The 20,073-nt window shown below is 47.8% G+C and overlaps 11 protein-coding genes and 1 non-coding gene across 14 annotated transcripts; 7 read left to right on the forward strand and 5 right to left on the reverse strand.

The window, feature by feature from the left end:
• Nucleotides 1–94: 94 nt before the first annotated feature.
• On the forward strand, nt 95–1,908 carry FOXG_04948 (uncharacterized protein; the record flags this gene model as incomplete). Its single annotated transcript, XM_018383006.1, has 3 exons — nt 95–444; nt 497–642; nt 707–1,908. The coding sequence occupies 3 exons, from the start codon at nt 95–97 to the stop codon at nt 1,177–1,179; spliced, it is 969 nt and encodes a 322-aa protein (XP_018239850.1). The 3' UTR covers nt 1,180–1,908.
• Nucleotides 479–2,359, reverse strand: FOXG_18944 (uncharacterized protein). The gene is made up of 2 exons (XM_018399095.1): nt 2,093–2,359; nt 479–2,035 (listed from the first exon to the last, which is right to left on the reverse strand). The coding sequence occupies exons 1-2, from the start codon at nt 2,250–2,252 to the stop codon at nt 1,275–1,277; spliced, it is 921 nt and encodes a 306-aa protein (XP_018239851.1). The 5' UTR covers nt 2,253–2,359; the 3' UTR covers nt 479–1,274.
• An 83-nt stretch (nt 2,360–2,442) lies between these two features.
• FOXG_04949 (alcohol dehydrogenase) lies at nt 2,443–3,981 on the reverse strand. The gene is made up of 6 exons (XM_018383007.1): nt 3,679–3,981; nt 3,544–3,622; nt 3,318–3,458; nt 3,146–3,259; nt 2,906–3,100; nt 2,443–2,838 (listed from the first exon to the last, which is right to left on the reverse strand). The coding sequence occupies exons 1-6, from the start codon at nt 3,835–3,837 to the stop codon at nt 2,543–2,545; spliced, it is 984 nt and encodes a 327-aa protein (XP_018239852.1). The 5' UTR covers nt 3,838–3,981; the 3' UTR covers nt 2,443–2,542.
• Nucleotides 3,982–4,511: 530 nt separating this feature from the next.
• On the forward strand, nt 4,512–5,648 carry FOXG_04950 (alcohol dehydrogenase; the record flags this gene model as incomplete). Its single annotated transcript, XM_018383008.1, has 3 exons — nt 4,512–4,537; nt 4,592–5,099; nt 5,151–5,648. The coding sequence occupies 3 exons, from the start codon at nt 4,512–4,514 to the stop codon at nt 5,646–5,648; spliced, it is 1,032 nt and encodes a 343-aa protein (XP_018239853.1).
• An 804-nt stretch (nt 5,649–6,452) lies between these two features.
• Nucleotides 6,453–8,030, forward strand: FOXG_04951 (uncharacterized protein). The gene is made up of 3 exons (XM_018383009.1): nt 6,453–7,371; nt 7,417–7,758; nt 7,807–8,030. Exons 1-3 carry the CDS (start codon nt 6,523–6,525, stop codon nt 7,843–7,845), a joined length of 1,230 nt encoding a protein of 409 aa, XP_018239854.1. The 5' UTR covers nt 6,453–6,522; the 3' UTR covers nt 7,846–8,030.
• Nucleotides 8,031–8,430: 400 nt separating this feature from the next.
• FOXG_18945 lies at nt 8,431–8,533 on the reverse strand. Its single transcript has one exon. It is a non-coding gene; the product is annotated as a tRNA-Arg (tRNA).
• Nucleotides 8,534–8,664: 131 nt separating this feature from the next.
• FOXG_04952 (benzoate 4-monooxygenase) lies at nt 8,665–10,636 on the reverse strand. 2 transcript variants are annotated; one of them, XM_018383010.1, is made up of 3 exons: nt 10,388–10,636; nt 10,015–10,340; nt 8,665–9,967 (listed from the first exon to the last, which is right to left on the reverse strand). In XM_018383010.1, exons 2-3 carry the CDS (start codon nt 10,320–10,322, stop codon nt 8,734–8,736), a joined length of 1,542 nt encoding a protein of 513 aa, XP_018239855.1. In that variant the 5' UTR covers nt 10,323–10,340; nt 10,388–10,636; the 3' UTR covers nt 8,665–8,733. The 2 variants fall into 2 exon arrangements, with proteins under 2 accessions (XP_018239855.1, XP_018239856.1); XM_018383011.1 differs by having other exon boundaries at nt 8,665–10,340.
• A 543-nt stretch (nt 10,637–11,179) lies between these two features.
• FOXG_18946 (uncharacterized protein) lies at nt 11,180–12,607 on the forward strand. Its single transcript, XM_018399096.1, has 2 exons — nt 11,180–12,185; nt 12,233–12,607. Exons 1-2 carry the CDS (start codon nt 11,936–11,938, stop codon nt 12,520–12,522), a joined length of 540 nt encoding a protein of 179 aa, XP_018239857.1. The 5' UTR covers nt 11,180–11,935; the 3' UTR covers nt 12,523–12,607.
• Nucleotides 12,608–13,350: 743 nt separating this feature from the next.
• Nucleotides 13,351–14,830, forward strand: FOXG_04953 (uncharacterized protein; the record flags this gene model as incomplete). Its single annotated transcript, XM_018383012.1, has 3 exons — nt 13,351–13,779; nt 13,864–14,208; nt 14,750–14,830. 3 exons carry the CDS (start codon nt 13,351–13,353, stop codon nt 14,828–14,830), a joined length of 855 nt encoding a protein of 284 aa, XP_018239858.1.
• A 464-nt stretch (nt 14,831–15,294) lies between these two features.
• FOXG_18947 (uncharacterized protein) lies at nt 15,295–15,987 on the forward strand (the record flags this gene model as incomplete). The annotated part of the gene is made up of 1 exon (XM_018399097.1): nt 15,295–15,987. The coding sequence occupies one exon, from the start codon at nt 15,295–15,297 to the stop codon at nt 15,985–15,987; it is 693 nt and encodes a 230-aa protein (XP_018239859.1).
• A 1,688-nt stretch (nt 15,988–17,675) lies between these two features.
• FOXG_04954 (carbonic anhydrase) lies at nt 17,676–18,763 on the forward strand. 2 transcript variants are annotated; one of them, XM_018383013.1, is made up of 4 exons: nt 17,676–17,931; nt 17,984–18,075; nt 18,124–18,209; nt 18,334–18,763. In XM_018383013.1, exons 1-4 carry the CDS (start codon nt 17,780–17,782, stop codon nt 18,586–18,588), a joined length of 585 nt encoding a protein of 194 aa, XP_018239860.1. In that variant the 5' UTR covers nt 17,676–17,779; the 3' UTR covers nt 18,589–18,763. The 2 variants fall into 2 exon arrangements, with proteins under 2 accessions (XP_018239860.1, XP_018239861.1); XM_018383014.1 differs by having other exon boundaries at nt 17,676–18,075.
• A 152-nt stretch (nt 18,764–18,915) lies between these two features.
• FOXG_18948 (uncharacterized protein) lies at nt 18,916–20,055 on the reverse strand (the record flags this gene model as incomplete). Its single annotated transcript, XM_018399098.1, has 2 exons — nt 18,916–19,327; nt 19,388–20,055. The coding sequence occupies 2 exons, from the start codon at nt 20,053–20,055 to the stop codon at nt 18,916–18,918; spliced, it is 1,080 nt and encodes a 359-aa protein (XP_018239862.1).
• Nucleotides 20,056–20,073: the final 18 nt, after the last annotated feature.

The following is a 20,073-nucleotide window of genomic DNA, read 5'->3' on the forward strand; positions in this document are numbered from 1 at the left end:
TTCGGTGTTATGGCCTCATTAGCAGGTATCGTGCTGACGGCTCTGTAAGTATTTCGAGCACCCCAGGAGCTACATGTTCTAATGATTGACATAGATGGCGATCAATTCTGGTGGAAGTATGTGGGCCTGGAAGAATGTGAAGACCGTCTCCATCCTCACTATCGGCATCGTCATGCTGTTTGTCTTCATCATTATTGAGGCTTTCTTTGCCCGAATTCCCATCATTCCCTTGAGACTGTTCAGGCAGAAATCCCCAGCTGTTCTCATCCTTATAGGATTCTTGCACGACTTCGCGTGGCAGTCTACGCAGTACTTTGTTCCTCTCTACTACCAAACTGTTCGTGGCTTCACGCCTCTGAAGAGCGCGATGCTCATAGTACCGTTTCTGCTCGCGCAAGGACTTGCTGGCGCTGCTTCAGGGCCTATCATGGCTCGTTATGCAAGGTAAGCAGGACTTGTGGTTGAATGACCGATGTAATTCCTCACGCATCTACAGATACATGCCCATCTTACGGACTGGTTTCGCAATTTGGACGATCGGTGCCGGCCTCAAACTTCTATTTAATGAGCACACTCATGTCGCCGTCTACGTAGTAGTTCTAGCTGTTGAAGGAGCTGGGATAGGATGGGTCCATCAGCCAGGTACGTTGAACGCTTCCTTTGACGTTGGACTGTCAATTTGTCTAATGCACTAACTCCGATTGAGGCCTTGTTGCACTACAAGCCAACTCTGCAGACGAAGACCGTGCTGTAGCGACAGGAACCCGCAACGTCTTTCGCTCCCTCGGCGGCGTTGTTGGTATCGCTGTGTCCACAGCTGCATACTATACAACTCTGAGCAAAGCCCTTTCACAAACCAGCGCGGTGCCTGAATGGCTTCGTGACCGTGTTTTGGATGGAACCTGGGCTGTTGGAGACCCCAACACACCAGAGTTCGAAAGCGCTATCATCGATGCGCGCATGCAAGGTTTTCGAGTGATCTTCATCACAACTATACCTCTTATGGCTCTATGTCTCCTGGCCAGTTTCTTTGTGGATGATATCCTGCTGAAGGGCGACGCTGGCCAGGGAGGTATGAGAGAAGGAGGCCAGATGACGAGGTCAACAAGTACTCCCACGGTGCCATCGGACACCAAGAGGGATGACTCGCAGCAGGCGGAAGCTTCTAAGGGACAATAACGGTCCACAGACATGCCACAGTTCATATTATCTTCTGAGTGTTGCCCGGTATTCTCAGGACGTGCCATAATCGACTTTGAAGAGCCTTTCCTATTTCATGGACCGGTCTCAGTATCAACATCAAACGTCAACGCAGGTTGTCCCCTCTTTCTCCGCCAATAATTCGTCGAATCCAGGATCTCAGGGCAATCTTGAATCAGGCTCCCCCATTTCTTCACAAACGCGGCATTTACTTCCCAACCTCTTGCATCCCAAGCGACAGTCCACACCAAAAGCGACGGCTGCTCCCCCACTCCTGCTCCTTCAACTCCCAACAGATCGCCACAGAGTTCATCATCGTCGAACAACCCTTTTTGCATACCACGAAGAACATTGTCGCGGAACTTGGGGAAAGGGAACAGGTCTATCCAGGGATGATGTGCCGTCGAGCGCTGCAGCGACGTTGGTTGAAGACTCGTGGGACAGTCGGGTGATGGAATTTGGATTGGGCCGGTCTGGTAAAAGGGCGATATGAACTCATCCCGACATAGCCTTTCCTTTGGAAATCCAATTACTGTGGCGTTATCGGCTATGGCGTTCAGAACATTTAGGCGGATGATTATGTGTAGGTTGGATGGGCGCGGGGTTTGTAGTGAATAGTCTTCAAGAGACTGACGTATCAAGTTTCGAAGTCTCTCTGCTTCGCATACATTGGGTATGAGTAGAATTCCATCGCCAATGATTGGTGCTCTAGCAAATATCGAAGGGAAAGTGTCTCTCAACACCACCGAATCATCATGAGAAGTATGAGTGGATGTCGCTGTGACAGTCTGGGATTGTTGTCCATCTGATGTATACTGAGCAGCCTTTCTTCGGCCTATCGGTGGTCTAGTTATCAGTAAAGCCATGCCGCCATGTCATGGAGTATGCTCACGCCATGCTCTTTGATTGAGCCTGTTCTGTCGTCGCTTTCTTTCCTGTCTTGAAGTTACACCAGTCCAATCGTCTGCATGAGTGCGGAGGTCGGGAAGAGGTTTGAAACGATCAAGTCCTGCAAGCACATCTTGACCCTTGACCGCTGAGCTCGAGTCCATTTTGATCTAGGCGATTTAGTCAGTGTAATTCCCGTAATGACTAATTAAAATTGATGCCAGCCAGCAGTGGTATTCTCTGTCTCTCGGCCGAATGCTGAATGGGCGGGGTTGATCAAGGAAAGCACTGGGATGACTTTCAGTGAAACATAAGTAAGTTTTAGCGCATTATTGCAGTGGAGTTATTGGTAATGACGTCGCTGTCCAATGAGAATCATGTGTCTTTCCATTATCTGAGGAACGTCCCGGCAATAAGTTGCCCTTTGCTATTTTAACTGTGCTAATGAACCAATCTAGTGGTCGACCAAAGCCTGATGAGTAGCACTATATCTATTCCCCTGTGGTTTAGCCGAATCAATAATCCTCCTCATCTCAGCCTTTTCGTCATCAGTCAAGTCAACATTCCTAGATGCCCAATTCTCCTCCAAACGGTGCGCCTTGGTCGTACCAGGAATAGCAATCATTCCCTGGGACGCAACCCAAGCAAGCGCGATTTGCGTCAAAGTGCATCCCTTGCGAACAGCGAGTTTCTTAATCTCCTCTACTATAGCCTTGTTCTTGTAAAAGTTTTCGCCTTGAAACTTGGGTACTGAATGACATGTTAGTTAACGTGAGCTGCAGTACCTAGGCAAGTTGGAGGTGTGATGAAAACGTACCTGTTCGTCGAAAGTCGTCAGGTGCGAAATCATCCGGACTCTTGTAAGGGAAGTCATCGACGAGCCAGCCGTGGCCAAGTGGGCTGTAGGCGACGTAGGCGATGCCGAGCTCTTTCGCCGTATCAATAAGACCATCGGTCTCGTGCAGTGTCTCAAAGGCCGAGTATTCGGCTTGGACAGCATCGATCTTTGCAACTATTATTTGTAAGTCAAGTTCACTGGTTCTAATGATAAACGTACTGGAATTGGCCTTGCGCAAGGTGTTGGCGGAACATTCAGATAGGCCAATGTACTTTGTCTTTCCCTGCTTTCGGATTTCATCCAGAGCAGGAATGGACTCCTCGAGCGGCGTGTCTGGAATGTAAGGTTAGAATCATCTTCATTATAGTATCTCAAATCGAAGAGCACATACTAGGATCAATTCGATGCAGGTAGTACAGGTCAGGGGCAAAGCCAAGTCTTTCGATGGTTCCTTCGATATACTCCTTGATGTGGGAGGCAGAATTGGTCACTCCGCCCTTACCAAACACATCGAAACCACACTTTGAAGCGACTATTATTTTGGTACCAAGTCAGCGAAGGCTCAAGTCAAACCCAATTTCAAGTTCCAAGTCTTTGTGAACTTGTTATCAACTTACTAAAGACCTTGTCTCGAACGTTATGTTTCCTGATAAAGTCCCCAAGGAGCTTTTCGTTAACGCCAGCCTGATATACTACCTGTTAAAGAGAGTTAGCACGTCCATGGCATCTGCTACTCCTTTGCTTGGACATACAGCTGTATCCCAGAAGGTGCAGCCTAGCTCAATAGCTTTGAGCAGGACTGGTTCGGCTTCCTCAAGGCTCAGGTTAGAGCCGAGACCAAAGCTCATGCCCATTGCTCCAAAGCCGGGCGACGGAATAGTGATGCCGCCGAAGGGAATAGTTTTGACCATTGTGAATTGAATAGTAGTAGTTTGAAAAGTGAAAGATGAGTTGTTTGTTGCCAGGATACTGTTGAGTTGTTGTTCGAGTGATGTTTCATAAATATCTTTTTGATAGACCTTCGGCTACCTATTAATAGTCCTCACAAAATATCAATTATCGCGTCTGTCTAATGAGGCTACGGACTTAGCTGTAAACTCCATCAGGAGATAAACGAAGCAATCCACAATGACGTTGTATAACGATCGAGACTCCACGGTGGGGCCAGGAGTCCTCGGAAGATAAGCCAGTCGCATAAGGTTTAAAGATCTGATTCTGGGAAATGCCGTTGCCTCTAAATCCGTGGAATTGAGTGGGGGATAAGCCAGTTGCATTAGCGCCGAGTAGAGACTGTCACCAACAGTTCAGCTGTAATGCCTGTTGTGGTGGGTCTTCAACAACATGCGTCTGTCCTCTCGCGCTTTGAGATATAAGATTTCACTTAGTGGCAACTCATGCAATCGGCTTATTGTGCTGAACGCGCCAACTAGGTTGAAATAGCATTTGCGGTACTGACCTTATGAATCGGCGAGATGGGAAAGTACATAAACCAGTGGCATTTGCTGCCATTCAAATCTTGTTCAACATGCAATATCTGCGATTGAGGATTATCTAGCAATATTTTACCAAGTTCAGGTTGAAAGTCATGACATCCGAAATGAAATATGCCCGGTATGCATCTCATAACCCTTTCTGTTCCCAAACATCGACTAATATGTCTTCTAGGGTTGGGAAGTCTGGTCTCAAAGTCTCACAGATCATCCTGGGATGCATGAGCTTCGGCGACAAGAACTGGCAACCCTGGCTTCTTGAAAAAGACGAAGCTCTCCCGATCCTCAAGTATGCCTTCGACAAGGGCATCAACACGTGGGATGTCGCCGATACATACTCGAATGGAGAGTCAGAGAGGATCCTTGGCGCGGCTATCAAGCACTACAACATTCCCCGCTCAAAGCTGGTCATTATGTCCAAGTGCTTCCAGTTCGTCGATGAAGAAAAAGGCCCTATAGATCCTGCAACTCTCACCAGTAACGATGGTTCTCGCGTCAACAGAGTCGGCCTCTCTCGAAAGCACATTCTTGATGCAGTGGATCAGAGTGTCGAACGACTGGGCACCTACATCGATGTTTTGCAGATTCACAGAATGGATCGTGATGTTCCGCCAGAGGAGATTATGAAAGCACTCAATGATGTAATCGAAAGTGGAAAGGTTCGCTATATTGGTGCCAGCTCGGTATGTTGACCTCGGCCATATTATTCTTTGGAAAATCTAACGGCCGAGAAGATGGGAGCTTGGGAGTTTCAAATGCTCCAGAACGTCGCCGAGAAAAACGGATGGCATAAATTCATCTCCATGCAAGGTCTATATAACCTTCTCTACCGCGAAGAAGAAAGAGAAATGAATCCTTACTGCAATTACACCGGGGTCGGTCTGTTCCCTTGGTCTCCCCTTGCCGCGGGAGTTCTTGCACATTCTTGGACCGACAGAACAGATGCTCGAGAGCAGAAGGACCCCTTCCTCAAGCTTCTATTCCGCGGTGAAGACCAAAACGTTGATCGAGCCATTGTTGACCGTGTTGAGCAGTTGGCTCAGAAGAAGGGTGTCGCTATGGCTCAGATAGCGCAGTCTTGGCTGATTGTGAAGGGATGCATGCCTATCTGTGGTTTGGAGAGTAAAGAAAGAATTGATCAGGCAGTGGGAGCCCTTCAGGTAACACTAAGCGATGAGGAGATCGCGTATCTCGAAGAGCTCTATGTTCCCAAGGTGCCATTCCCTTTCTGAGTGGTCATGCTAAAACTTCTGGATGGATGTGGAAGCCAAGCTATCTCAAACCAACTATTTGACATGCATATGAAAATTCTATCATAATTCTTATGTTGCCATGGATTCAATGACGCCCATTATTCGTGTACTATACGGTGCCTAAAAGGTGCCTTAGTCTAATTCTCGAAAAGAAAAGGAGCCGGGACAAAGACCTGCCGAATTAAATTAATTTCTCAGCATTTTCTAGCCAATTGCAAAAATGATAAGAATATCGAAGAACTTGGTTCATATGATGGATGGTTTCCAAGCGATCGGATCAAGTTTAGCTTCCGAGCTGTCAATCAAGACCTTGCGCCTCATCTTCTTTCAAGGCCCGACAAAAAGCAGCGAGATGTCGAAAAGCGACCTTTGTCTATCTCGTCAAGTAAAGTCAAAGGCTTTGCATGCGTTCAGGGTGTTTGTAAATTGGTTGTCTCATAAGTTCATAATTATAATTCATTCGGCTTTGATAGGCCATGCACAGCTAACGGCTGAAGTTGATGGCGGGTCTTGAAAATGGTTCTGGGCAGGCTGTCATGTAAGCGTAAGCACCTAATTATCGCAACACCATGACAGTATCAGAAACTTCTCGAAGTTCACATATTATCAGCTAAATAGTTTTAAATAATTCCGATTTAAACAATGAGCGGATCAATTAACTCGCCAAAGGAAATGGAATCGGAGCAAAGACTCGCCGAGTCTACTGGAGGTATTTCTCCTTTGGGCAATAGTCCACGCCGTCCGCGGACACGGGCCTCGGCTCGACGACTAATACAACATGGCGAGATTTTCATATTTAATAACTTGAGATCAACCAATGTCACCTCACAAACCATAGACACAAATCGAAATCATGACAGACCTACTCGTTTCAAAACCTCTTGAGCTACCATGCGGCCTCACGCTGCCCAACCGCCTCGTCAAGGCAGCCCTCGCTGAGGAGATGGCTGATCGTCAAAATCTTCCTACAACAGAGCAGATGGAGCGTACATATGGTGCCTGGGCTGATGGAGGCTGGGGTATGATCTTGACTGGAAATGTTCAGATTGACGATCGATACCTCGGTGGATTCGCTGATTGCTCCATCAATGGGAATCTGCCAGAAGAAAAAGTCCTTGAGGCGTATAAGAGATTCGTTGGTATTTGTCGAAGAAAGGGAACGCCGACAATCATGCAAATCAACCATCCGGGTCGACAGTCGCCCATTGGAGCTGGCAGCAAATCATTCTTGGCTAAGAATATCGCCCCGAGTGCTGTTCCGCTTGATATGGGAAACGACATTATTTCAAAGATCGTGACGACCTTTGTCTTTGGATGTCCAAAGGAGATGACGCTCGAGGACATTGAGGATGTTGTAAAGCGATTCGCTAATACAGCCCGGATCGCAGCGGCCGCCGGTTTCGATGGAGTTGAGATTCATGCTGCTCATGGGTATCTCTTGTCTCAGTTCCTGTCTGCAAAGTCCAATAAGCGAACCGATGCGTATGGAGGATCAGCAGTCGCCAGGGCAAAGATCATCGTCGACGTCGTCAAGGCAATCCGAGCAGCAACGCCAGCGAACTTTTGCGTCGGTCTCAAGATGAACTCTGCAGACCACCAGTCTCCCACTGAGCTCCAGGAGTGTCTGGAGCAAATTTCTCTGATTACAGAGGTCGGTTTGGACTTTTTGGAAGTCAGCGGCGGAAGCTACGAGAACCCAACTGTACGTCAGACAACACATTTTTGGAAGCCTTTCTAACATGCAAAGATGTTTACCGGAACTGGTGAGAAGAAAGCCGCCAGTACAGCTGCGCGAGAGTCGTTCTTCCTCGAATTCGCCCATGAGGTGCGCGCCAAGTTTCCAAAGGTTCTTCTGATGGTCACTGGCGGATTCCGCACGCGAGCGGGTATAGAAGATGCTCTGAGTCAAGGTGCTTGCGACCTAATTGGAATTGGCAGGCCCTCTATCATCAACCCCTCTTTGCCTGCGAGTATCATTTTGAACAAGGAGGTCAAGACTGAGGATGCGAAGCTTTATGCGAAAAGGATTCATACTCCGTGGATCCTGAAGCAGATTGGACCCAAGAGCGTTGGATCTGGTGTTGAAATTGTGAGTCGTGCTCTGTGATTAAATGTTGGCAAAGCTAATCCTTCTCAGACATGGTACAGGAAACAACTGCAGGCTATCGGAAAGTGAGAAATCGCGGTGCTGAGTTCCTGTTTACTGTCGTTTTCTTCGCTATAGGATATCCCAAGGCCATATTAGGCCTTTTTGATGGAGACTCACATTTGCAAATAATTCCTAGAGCTTGATCTCAATTAGAACAATAGACTTGTTTTCCCATGATCACGAAAATTGGTGGTTCATGCAAAGGCAGTGCATAAAGAAACGGAAAGAGACAGACAAGGCTGCGATTGGACCAACGCGTCACGTGGCGAGCGCTGCCAAGCTTTTCTGCGTCCAATGAAATCGCAAGGCTGAGAATTAGAGATGCGGGCCTCCCGCTCTCCCCACGATCCATGCTGTGCGACCAGAGCTAAAAGTAAACGACACGAAAGCATCACGAGAACAGCAAAACGAGGAGGATTCGATATCAAGAGAAACAAGCAAGTTCCAAAGCTGAACGACAGCCTGATATATAAGCATGTTCTCTGCCGCTGTCTCCACGACCCGTCACGTGTGCGTGCGGCCAACTTTAGAAAACATGGCAAAAATCCAAAGAAGACCCGATCTCAAAAATTTTGTTCCAAATTCTTGACTCAGGTTCCTGAATTCAAGGTGAGCTCCCGGCCAGGATCGAACTGGCAATCTTCTGATTCTCATCTAGCAACCTTTTGAGACTGCTCTTAGAAGTCAGACGCCTTAGCCATTAGGCCACGGGAGCTAGCTGTAGTTGGATATTGGCCGGACAAGGTTGTGAACCGTGTTATATGACTCACATGTTATGGGGCCATCCTTCACAGCGTTTGACAACACCTTGACCTGCTGACCTATCACGAACGGTCGTTGGCAATGGGGCTGAACTGTGTGTTGCACCAGATTCTCTTAAAAAGCTATGTACCTCGTGTATGACTTGTTTACTATCTACCTCATCTTAAGCGCGATGTCCAACCCCAATGGCTTCCTCAAGAACCCCTCGCGTGTCTCCATAACCTCCTGCTTCAACTCCGGCGTGTATCTCCTCGCCCACGTCGCCGCGATCAACTTCATCTCCATCTCCGCGACATTCCTGCCCACACACGCCCTCGGCCCATGACTAAACGGATTAAACGCAGTCTTTTGCAGGTTATTCACACTATCCCAACGCTCAGGCTTAAAGTCATCTGCGTCAGAGCCCCAGATCTCCTTCGAGTGATGCAGCGTGTACGTCGGCACGCTCAGCACGCTGCCGGGCGGGAAATAATGACCTTTGATCGTGACGCCGGGGGAGTTGTCGGGAATTTGGCGCGGGAGGCCAATGCCGGATGTCGAATGATATCGGAGGGTTTCACTGATGACGTTGTTGAGATAGGTTAGGTCACGAACCATGTCGTACGTAGGGACTGATACGTCAGCGGGGATCGCCTCGTCAAGCTCGGCCTGTAGCTTCTCGAGAACGCCGGGAGTTCGTGTGACGTGATACAGTAAAGCGCATGACGAATTGGACGTGGTGTCACTGCCGGCGATGAGCTGCGTCAAAGCTTCTGCTGTCAATTCCTCGCGACCCAACGGCTCACCCTTCTCATCTCTGCCTTCCATGAGTCGCGCGAGAAGATCTTTTCGCTCAACGGATGGTGGGTTATCCAATCTGGCCTTGACGCGCGCGATCGCAATTCCCGCAAGATTCTTGACTGCGTTGAGGCCGTTGCTGAAAAACGGGTCGGGCAACCATTGTGCATACGGCTTCAATTGCGGCCAGCAACCCAACGTCGCGCTGACCTCACCTCTTCTGTTCAGAATCTCAATCGCGGACGCATAAATAGGCGCGCTGTCGGGCGTCTCTCGAACTTCAGCTACGTCGGCGCCATTTGCGAGCATGCCGAAGGGTACACCAAAAGCAAGGTCGCCGATGACATCAAATGCGAGGTAGTTGAACCATGGGAGACAATCAATAAGCGCTTGTCGCTTTCCATTCTTATCGGTAGTCTGGCCTGATGCGACAAGTTTGTCGAGCTGTTTGACGAAAAGTTCAAGGTTGGCGTGGATGTAAGGCTCAAATTGGCTGATTGACTTGGCGGAAAAGACGTGAGAGATGAGCTTGCGCTTTCGTGTGTGCTCAGCGCGATCGCGAGTGTTGAAGAGACCTCGTCGAATTGAAACAAAAGCGTCGTAGAAATCACTGTCGCTCATTAGCTATGAGAAGACGTGAAGCTGCGCGATACTCACGATTTCAAGAAGCCATTTCCGTGGCCGTAAATGGTTGCGATCGCATCAGGATCGGCGATGGAAGTGTGGTTGGGCTGGATTCGTACGACAGGACCCAATCTCTTGTGAATCTCATCCACGACGCGATATCGTCCACCACGCCTGCAGACGTAGAGAAGCCACAGATTCGTGAACTGCGCCGGGAAAGGCGCTGGGATATCTCTCAGATGCCCATAGGTCACAAAGTATGAGTAGAGATACGTCGCGATGAGGACACATGCGGCAATGGGGATTGACCACCAGGTGAAGAGGATGTCGACAACAGCCATGACGACGGGATTGCAATGCTGTTGTTGGTTAGCTCTGTTCATTCTCTACTGTCGCGCACGCTCACCTTTGATCGCTCAAGAAGCGCGAGTGTTTAAAGACAGCGCGACACTCGTTCAGTCAATTCGAGCCGTAGAGCAGTATTTAAGCAATTGAATCACCACGAGGACGGAAGAATGAAGTCAGACATCTCCAAACTTCCGCATTCTGGGCTAGGTAAACCTCCGCTCGCCCCCGCATCTCGTTCGGCTTGTCTGGATCGGTAGTTGATTGAAGATGGGGATATTCTCAAAAGCTTACCCGGGATCCAATGACATTTCTTTCATTCAAACTTAGTCAAGATGATGGCTTTCGTCATCGGCCTCCGAAAGTGCCGATAACCTTACACACCCTGTTGCTGTCTTTTGAGCTAGAGTGCAAAGAGCGTTTGGTGGTCAATGTGGAGTTCGTGATGGTTGGATACCCTGTGGCGGCAATAAGATTGATGAAAGACCATGAATTGGACGCGTTCTAGAGTGTAACTCATGATCTTATAGAATCTATATATATAAATAATAATTTGGTATCATTTTATCACGGTTTTCAGTGTTGGAATAGGCAGATTAGTAAATGAACGAGGTCTTCTGACGTGCGTAGCCCGTTCGTGATTTGAGCGTCATGCGAAGTCTCGCAGATTTCCATCTTCCTAGTTTCTGTGAGACTCACAGTGTTCAAATCTCGTTGAAGTTCAGGGTACGCAATCATCAAAGGATAGTTAACATTATTTCGGCACCATGCTACAGCAACGGCTCTGAGACTCCTCATCCGAGGCTCACAGGGCTGGATCTCTGCCAAGCTGATGCCCCGCTCCAAGCAGAAACACGACCGTCTTGGCTCTGTTTACAGTCCCTCACACAAAAGTCGCGTGCTAATCTACCCGTTCTGAGCATTCAAATCTCTTCCAATGACACCAAAAAATAAAGATGGAAATGAAACAGCTGACGCATTTGACACCTGCACCGCCCATCATTTGGCCATGGAAACAGTGCGATCCGAACAACCGATAACCGCTGTCAAGCACAAGCCATGGCGGGGTTTCAATTGACACCTCAGATCTCAGCAACTTCATATGCGGTGAAGAATATAGGGGACTTTCATGTTTGGCGCTCGTAAAAACAGTCCAGCCAAGCTGACATTTCTGAAACCAGGGCGTCAGCTGTAGAGAGGTAGCCGCCGGAAGTAAGGACAGCCGGCTTGGTGTTCTAACAAAATCCACTGAAACCGCCTGTGACCAGGGGTTGGGCGTGTTTGATCTCCCGTCTCACAATGCCACCTCAGGCACCACCCGGTTTCGCCTCAACCTGCTATTATGGCTGTGTTTATTAACAGAAAATACGAGAGAAATAAACTCCATATCTACGAGACCCTCGCTCTTTTTGGATCTTTTCTTTTCCCGCGCACGTTGATCTGGTATCACGAAGCGACACGACTTTCATTTCGATAATTCCATTCTTACGGTCTTTCTTATTAATTCTTTAATTTTAATTCAGACAGTTCAGCTCTGGTAGCATCCACTTCGATTAAAAAAGCCTCGCAAGAATCTCTTTGGCTTCTCGTCTCGTATCCGATATATCGAATGGCTTCAATGAATATGGAAGATGCGGCCTTGGATCTACAGCTCTCGCGAATCATTTCCGCCGTCGAACAGACCACGATATTCACAACCATTGTACCGAAGCCAACTGCCCAATCAGAGGGTACGACAACTGCAGATTCGCCTGTTGTTACAGTTACACAGGAAAGCAACTCAGATAATGGCTCGTCTGGTCTGCCTGGAACCAAGATCTTTGGAGCACTTGAGATTATCATTGCTCTTGGTGTGCTAGGTATGGATCCTCAATCTCATTTACATAATTACGACTAACTGTAATAGCTGGTGTATTGCTTCTCATCATGAGCATCATTCTATGTGACCGACGAAGAAAATCCAAGCGAAAGCGAGCAGCCGAGAGAGCTCAGAACAGAATGACAGATAAGAGTGAACCACTAGAAGGACACCAACAACCATCAGGAGCACGGTTGCCAGAGTCAATATGGCCCAGGATGGCGGACAAGAACCAAGCTGTTCATGATTACTGGCACAGTGAAACGTTACGGCAGAAACAAGGCTGGAATCAAGGACAACAAGCTGGCGTGCAACAGGGTCTACCTAGATATGGATAGCTTCGATAACCAATTTGACACGTGCACGGAGAAAAGTAGTAACAGAAAAGTAATTTGAAACTCTCGAGACTTGCGAGGGTGAGATGAATGAGGCTTGCCTATTTTCTGCTCTGTTATCTTACAGATCACTTGCTGGCGACCGACTGGAAGGCTACATTAAGTCTCTCTGCCCCCCAATGATGTAGGTACACGTGTAAATCAAATCTTTATAAGCCTCCAATACGTAGCCCTATAGTTTCAGGATTCGTTGATGGATGCATCACTGCAATAGGTTGTTGGTCAGCCGGCTTGCTTTCAGCCTCACCGGCCAGTTTGTAGGTGACTGTTCAATCACGGTCACTTGGAAGTGTAGTATTTATTCAAATCTTATCAGTGTTCCTTTGCTGTAGGAAAGAACATGCCTTGTAAGCCCAACGTCCGTTTCTGGGGGCCGATTTGTGGCCAGACACAGCGCGTATGAACGGTGTTAGCCCATAGAATGGCCAACAGCCGTCATCTTCCTCAAAACCAGCGAATAACAAGCATAACCAAGAAGTCTTCCAGTTAGAAATCTCCAAAATGATAAAAGTTCTTGAAAGGGTTGCTTTAACTGCGGTCTGAAGGCCAAGTTGCGCCAGGCTGGCGCTTACAGCCCCTTTCGTAAGGTCCTATGGGCGCTATACGAAAAGGAGGAAGCTGACAAGGCATTTTTTAAACCGCATCTATTTAATCTTCAATTCTGACGGGTGGTTTGAACTCATTAAAGACAAAGCTAGCTAAATAACGACACTAACAGTCCTAAACATTATACCACAATAGACTATCCCTCTCCCGAACCGCACCGTCAAGATGGACCCAGTTACTGGACTCATCAGTACCATCAGTCGAGGACAGCTCATGAGACTAATTTTCAAACAGGGCGTGCCAGTTATATCAAGCGTGTTTGCTCTGTTAACTCAGCTCAAGGAAGGAAAGGCCGCAGCGCAAAAGGAGCTGACGTACAAGGAAATGCAGGAGGCTATACCCAAGCTTCTTGACATTATCGAACAGAAGGAGATTCGGCTCGTCACCAACGCATTCAACTCCACCCCGGAATTCATTGCATACTTCCAAGCCGCCGCCACCGGTGCTGTGCCTCTTATTCTTTTGGATGTTGCGCAGTCTATCAAAAGAATCGGTGCAAGGCTTGACGGCATCAGAGATGAGCTCGCGATTTCAAACATAGCGAAGGTTCAAGGCTGGGCTGACGATGGCTTCGGGACATATGTGCACCGATTCGTTCGGAACTAAATGGCTCCGGCTGAGGGGCGTACAAAGGGAGAGAGTCACTTCTTCTATGTATGGAACCCTGATAGCGATTAGTACCCAGACTTCGAAGGAAGGCAGAGAGAGGATCCGCTGGGTCCCAACTTCGGTGGCTATCATCACGACCTAGCCACGATTTGTGTCAGAATGAGAGCGGACAGACAAGCACTTATTGCAACCACTGAGGACAACAACAATGTCATGTTCCATCTTATTATTCCTACTTACTATCCAATTGTGGTAGACACGCCTATCATCTTCGCTGCAGAGCTATTTCCGCTCACCATTATCGGAAGCCGACATCGAGGCACGGACCTCGTCTGGTTCAACCTCGCCGGGCGCTCAAGATTTCCGAGCCCACAACTCGAATTCATTGGTGTATTGCCTTTGGCGAAGAATAATGTGAGTGCAGGCGCCGCTGTGACCTTTCTGGGCTGTTGGCTCGGCTGTGCAGCTTCTGGGATTGCAGTAGTCGCATTTCCCCCTTGCGCCCCTGCTGCAGACGCCGTTTTTGTCTCATGCTGGACCACCGGGATGGCATCAGGGATGGTGGACGCCGTAGCGCAAGAATATGGAAGGAGAGGGAGGAAAGAAGTGCAGGTTCTGGGAGATGCGCTTTTCCTGAATTAGATGGATCTTGAGTTGTCACCTTGTACTAGTTGCAAGCTTTTCTGCGTCTTGCCCCGACTCTTGTTACGTCTAATATTTGTTATTTGTATTGTAGTTTGAGGCTTAGTTACACTACTTATCATGAGACTTGGTCTATTCTTCTTTGAGGTGAAGCAGTGAGTATAGAGTTGACAGTTTAGCTCCCATGTTTGCAGAGGAGGTTCTCAAGAACTAGTCTCCTAGGAAGTTGAACTCAATATGTGATTATGATTGAACGTAAGGTTCTGCACCTAGTTTATTCTCTACCTAATTCAGTATTACTAACAAAAACTAGCATAACAGTTGTGATGCTGGAAAGGAGTTTGATGAATTGGACGAGAAGATTCGGCAACTACCAAACTTCAGCATCTTTTAACAGACACCAAGGCTTGGAGAATGCAGTTCATAACAGATTCTGGACCGATCACCATCAAAGTCAGTATTATATGCTGCGATGCAATAATCAGCATGTCCGATCAAATACATAGGGTGCCATTAGTTGACCTGAGCCGAGCGAGTATCGAACAGAAGATCCTGATTAGAGAGAGAGGGACTCCCGATGTTCTGGAATGGCTCTGAGATACTATAGTCTGCCCGGTGTTGGATAGAATTAGCTTTTCAGAGGCTCCGACAGGTGGCAACTGGCCGTACGTATGGTGGATACCGACTGGCCTCTTGAAATACTTCCCAATACACGCAGCTGGATGTCATTGGAAGAAGAAAAAAGAGACGACGCTGGATAGAGTTGTTTCATCGTATGCTTCGTCGGTCAAGGCTATGATATAAGCTCGAAAACGAACAACGCCGACACGAGAAACAAACAAAGCGGTGCTTGTAGCTATGGAGACTACACCAACGCTGTCACGCTTGGCGTTTACCAACCAGGAATTGGAAATCGTCAAAAGTGTTTGTTCGTTGATTGGGTTAGCCGTTGTTGAGCCCGAGCGACGAAAGGTCGCCCTCATCGACCAACTTCGCCAGTGGAAGTTATTCCATTCTGCAGGACACGGATGCACCGACCCCCAAGACCCTCTGAGGAGCTATTTGTGTCTCGAAGATGTCGTAACGAATCCGCTGAGGGTAGGTGGTCTATTGGACTTGAACCTAAACGACCAGCCACTTTATCTGTCAGCTTGTGGAACGGGCCGTTTTCAACAGGAGCGTTTCATGGATGAGAACGTTCATCTCATCAGCGCTCTTCAGCTCGTCGGCTTCCAACATGTAATAGATACTTTGCGGGATGTCAATGACAAGGTTTGCGTTGATGAAGCCAAGGTAGTGTATGAGGGTATCAAGGATTGTCAGACGACAGATCAATCTGTGCCCTGGGGGCTTCATGAGGCGAGCCGTCAGCTAAGGGACAACTGGCTGGAGAAAAGGGACCAAGAGGGACACCATAGATGGGAAAATGATGATATTCTCAACAACTTGGTTATAAAAGGGCCTGCGGTCCACGGTATTAGGTGGGAAAGGAGACGAGTTCGGAGTAGAGGAAGGGCCAAAGGCATGTCAATCTCGTTTGGGACGAGGTGAAGGAGAGTTGCGACCAAGGCTTCCAGAAGTGCACGGGTAAGCAAGAACATTATGTCCGGGTCGAGACCAGAGGTCAGAGATGGTCTAGAGAGGCTTCCTGAGCTATCCTCCTAAGACATAAAGTCAACCCTTCACCAGCATGGGTTCCGTTTATTCACTATGGTATCTAGACGGCAGGTATCTTAGAGCTAAAGGACTTCAAATCATTTTCATGTCCTGCATATCGAAAACTAGACCAAGTGTGATATCAACTTTACCGCTCTATAGAATAAAATCAAATCTACCCTCTACAACCGACACCAAAAGCTTGTTTCGTGGAAAGCAGGGGTGGTTCGATAAGCGGTATTTAACAACCCACATTATAGAGCTGTCATTCTCGAATCTTTGCTGACCTGCCTAAATGGAGGGGAATAAGATGGTCGATCGGGTGATCTGAGACGACCCTGGTAAAAGCCGGATGCTTAATCGACAGTCCGACAGGTCGAGTACCTTGGTCCGAGCACCTCAGATTTGATATCTGACCACTGCACAGTCTCGGAACCCGTCGGACTCAGCTTGCTACGCCTTTTGGTGGTACAAGACTTTACCCTCCCCGAGTGAGCTGTTATCTAATAGCAGTGCTTCCTATCGACATGCCTTTTCAGGGTTAAATATTCGTCGTGCTAGCGACGAAACCAATAGTGTAGGCACTTTCAAGCCTCTCAACCCCTAGATGGATTTTACGGCATGGATCTTGAGGGAGAGTGGTGAGATGGACCAGGCTACACTTGTCTATGGCTTGCATATCGTCCCGTAAGATTCCTTGGCTACACCAGCTCACAACGGTGACACTAATACGCGGGGTGCAGCTCATGTCCCGCGCCACAATTATTCTCGAATCTTCAACGTCCAGCTGCGAGACTTGTCGACAGCCATGTACAGCATGCGCATCTAGACCGCCGGGATTTCTGTATAGGACTTCAACCGGGCCGATGATAGCCTCTCAGTCCCGCGGTGATAGTGTGCTAATCGATAGCGAACCTCAAACAGGCTCGTCATTTGCCAAAAGAGCATCATCTTCGGCTTTATTCAGTAGAAGTGAAAGAGGGGATATACACAACTAAAGGAAACAGAGTACCATTGAGACACCACTACAAAGAAAAAAGCGTCTTGGCTATCACAAATATAGTGATACGGCCTTATACCGGGATCTACGTTGTGACATAGTCATTTTACCCCAGATTTTCCCAACCACTAACAATCCGCCTAACAAAGCCAAGCATCATAGCCAGCAAACACACACCCTTGGCAAATTCACTAGTTGTGGTCTTTCCTTGGAACTCCGAAAGACTTTCTTTTTTCAGTCGTAGATCGAGGTCAAGTGAGCTATCGCCGAGCCATATGGTGCCATGGCATGCAATAGCCTGTTTCTTAATGGCTGCCACCTTTTACATCCGGTCCCCCTCCCCCTGCTGGGTGTACCTGACAGCCAGGTAACATTTCTTTTTATGGCATGATCTGTCAACACCATGTGCAGAATCTCAGACAATATTACTCTAGAAAAAGTGTGTGTGCGGGGATTTATCTCGGGGTCGGAGGGCGCCGCCGTTTGGGGATGACGTTCCGGACGGGCCAGCTGGATTGGTCTTGTGAAACGGAGGGTTTTTATATTGGTGCGGGCTCGAGGATAAGAAGTCGTGCATGGAACGCAAGAATTGGCATTATCTTGGCTCTTGGCTTTATTTTTTACTTAACAGATAAGACCCTCTTTGATAAACAAGCTTTTATATCTCCATCCGCACAGCTTTTCTCAATGGCCTTCTTCAAGACCAAGATGCCTGCACTTGAGACTTCACCCGTGTCCTCACCAGTCCTCTATCCCTCCGTCACGTCTGACTTTGAAGCTGCAAATCTCAAATATGCAGCAAAGTTTACCCAGTCCCACTTACCATCTCCGCCCCGTCGGTAAGTGATCTAATACCCGCGCCCTAGGATCAAGGGCTTAACATTTACCCAGAAAGGTAGCGGTGGTAGCGTGCATGGACAGCAGATTGGACGTTGAGAAAGTACTGGGTCTAGACCTTGGCGATGCCCATGTCATCCGAAATGGTACCTACTCCAATTTTCTTGTCTTACCTGCAAAGCTGACAGTTACAGCTGGCGGTCGTGCTGTAGAAGCACTTCGATCAATCTTGATTTCTCAGCAGATGCTGGGCACGCGTGAGATTATTGTCATGCACCATGTAAGACCACATTATTCCATTTTATTCGATTTCATCCATTCCCACGGCAATATCATAAGGCCATATTTTTCAGCTGCCCCCCATGTAGATAGTGACCGGCCCGGCTGACACCCCACGCTTCTAGACCGGCTGCGGCATGCAGAGCTTCTCCGACACAGATTTCCGGTCCAAGATCAGACGAGAACTAAAGGAAGACGTGGACCACATGGCGTTTCTTCCGTTTTCTGATTTGCGGCAGAGTGTTATTGATGACGTTGCGTTTTTGCGCAAGAGTCCGTTGATTTTGGATGTACCTATTACTGGGTATGTTTATGATGTCAAGACAGGTCGGATTGAGCAGGTTGATGAGAGGGCTGATTCGGAGTGCTCCAGCCCTTAAATTGTTGTTTAATATGTATCTATGGCACTGTAGGATATTTGTTTGGGACAGCGAGCGAGCGGTTAGAATTATTTGGTATACAGGCACTGCCAGGCCTTAGGGCTATGTTCCTGCCGAGGAAGCAAGTGGAGGGTTACAAGGAACTGCAGGGGGGCCAACAGGGGAATAAAGCCGGTTACTGCATAGATAACCTATAGTTAACAGGGCCGGTAGTACAATAAATAGCCTTAGATTTCTCTAGGGAGACTTTAAAGTTACTTTCAATTGAGAAATAAAGTTAAATTATAATAGTAAAAGTTTTTAAGTAAATATACACTCTGTACAAGCCTATGCCTGCACTTCTGCAGGGTACTTCCAAGCCATCCACGCAATCCATGCCTGGAATCCACTTATCAAAATGCTTACAATCCCAACCAAGATTGAGATACAAAGAGCCAGTAGAGCAATCGAGAAAGCATTACCATCGGTACTTCTACGATCAAACCAACGTTCCAGTTTATTCCGTGGCGGCCGTTTCTTCGCAAGCTCATACAACCTGGCAATCCGCTCTCCCCAGTACATGTATCTTATCCCCTTGTGAAAGACATTATAGCCATCGTATTCTAAACACTCAGGGTCAAAGCCGTTTCTACAAATCAGAGTTCGTAGGATCTTTTCAGACCGATGATCTGTGAGAGGGAAGAGGATATCTTGCAACGAGTGTAAAGTCTCAAACAGAAGTTGGGGCGGCAAAGTTCCACTATCATGAATATTAGCTGCGTAATGATTCGCCTGTTCGTAATGATTTGAATGAGCATACCGGCGTAGACTTTCTAGCACAGTTATATCGAGAGGACTTGTATGACTTTGAAATTGCTCTAAATGTGCTTTCAAGTAGGCCACCTGATGGAAGAGATAGAGCGTATTGCCCTTCTCATTGAAAAGAAGATGGCATGAAAGGTCATTTGTTGGCAGGAAGCAGATCCCGAGCCGTTTTTTCAGCTTCCAAGCTTTAAGCTTCGACTTTTGACCAATGATGTCCTCAAACTTTTTGTATGATTGATCAGGGGCTCGGGGAATTGATCTTTCGACGAACGAAACAAACGACTCTCGTGATAGCCAGGAAATAGGTCGGTACCCTCCAAGCACAAAGTTTGCAGGGTGCCATTCTTGGGCCGCCGAGTCAATCATCACCATTGCTTGTACTGCCCTGTTTATGATATTATCGACATTCTCTCCTATCGTCTGATCCCCATGGCAAATTTGGTTCACGGTCTCTTCTTTTGTGTTTTGTATGTTGTTTCTGAGCATGATGGCAGTTGATAGTACATGTTGATGGGTAGGTGAGGAAGAAACATAATTGCAACTAAATGTGCTTTCCCTTAGAGCTAGTTCATCGAAGAGCGTAAAGTAGGCTTCAAACTTGCCCTTTCTGCCGAGGAGTCTGAGAGAAATCTCATCCTGCTCCTCAGGTGTTGTTAGTCTCATGTTGCTAGAAGAAAAAGC

This window comes from Fusarium oxysporum, chromosome 7 (genome assembly GCF_000149955.1).
Source record: "Fusarium oxysporum f. sp. lycopersici 4287 chromosome 7, whole genome shotgun sequence".
Classification (NCBI taxonomy): Eukaryota; Fungi; Ascomycota; class Sordariomycetes; order Hypocreales; family Nectriaceae; genus Fusarium; species Fusarium oxysporum.

Coding starts and splice junctions, on each gene's coding strand:
- FOXG_04951 (XM_018383009.1), top strand. CDS start 6,523: ATGACAGACCTACTCGTTTCAAAACCTCTTGAGCTACCATGCGGCCTC. Junction 7,372..7,416: donor GAAGCTACGAGAACCCAACT/GTACGTCAGACA, acceptor TAACATGCAAAG/ATGTTTACCGGAACTGGTGA. Junction 7,759..7,806: donor TTGGATCTGGTGTTGAAATT/GTGAGTCGTGCT, acceptor AATCCTTCTCAG/ACATGGTACAGGAAACAACT.
- FOXG_18946 (XM_018399096.1), top strand. CDS start 11,936: ATGGCTTCAATGAATATGGAAGATGCGGCCTTGGATCTACAGCTCTCG. Junction 12,186..12,232: donor CATTGCTCTTGGTGTGCTAG/GTATGGATCCTC, acceptor TAACTGTAATAG/CTGGTGTATTGCTTCTCATC.
- FOXG_04954 (XM_018383013.1), top strand. CDS start 17,780: ATGGCCTTCTTCAAGACCAAGATGCCTGCACTTGAGACTTCACCCGTG. Junction 17,932..17,983: donor TTACCATCTCCGCCCCGTCG/GTAAGTGATCTA, acceptor ACATTTACCCAG/AAAGGTAGCGGTGGTAGCGT. Junction 18,076..18,123: donor TGCCCATGTCATCCGAAATG/GTACCTACTCCA, acceptor TGACAGTTACAG/CTGGCGGTCGTGCTGTAGAA.
- FOXG_04949 (XM_018383007.1), bottom strand. CDS start 3,837: ATGGTCAAAACTATTCCCTTCGGCGGCATCACTATTCCGTCGCCCGGC. Junction 3,623..3,678: donor GCACCTTCTGGGATACAGCT/GTATGTCCAAGC, acceptor TCTCTTTAACAG/GTAGTATATCAGGCTGGCGT. Junction 3,101..3,145: donor CTTGCGCAAGGCCAATTCCA/GTACGTTTATCA, acceptor TACAAATAATAG/TTGCAAAGATCGATGCTGTC.
- FOXG_18944 (XM_018399095.1), bottom strand. CDS start 2,252: ATGGACTCGAGCTCAGCGGTCAAGGGTCAAGATGTGCTTGCAGGACTT. Junction 2,036..2,092: donor GCTCAATCAAAGAGCATGGC/GTGAGCATACTC, acceptor GACCACCGATAG/GCCGAAGAAAGGCTGCTCAG.
- FOXG_04952 (XM_018383010.1), bottom strand. CDS start 10,322: ATGGCTGTTGTCGACATCCTCTTCACCTGGTGGTCAATCCCCATTGCC. Junction 9,968..10,014: donor GGAAATGGCTTCTTGAAATC/GTGAGTATCGCG, acceptor AATGAGCGACAG/TGATTTCTACGACGCTTTTG.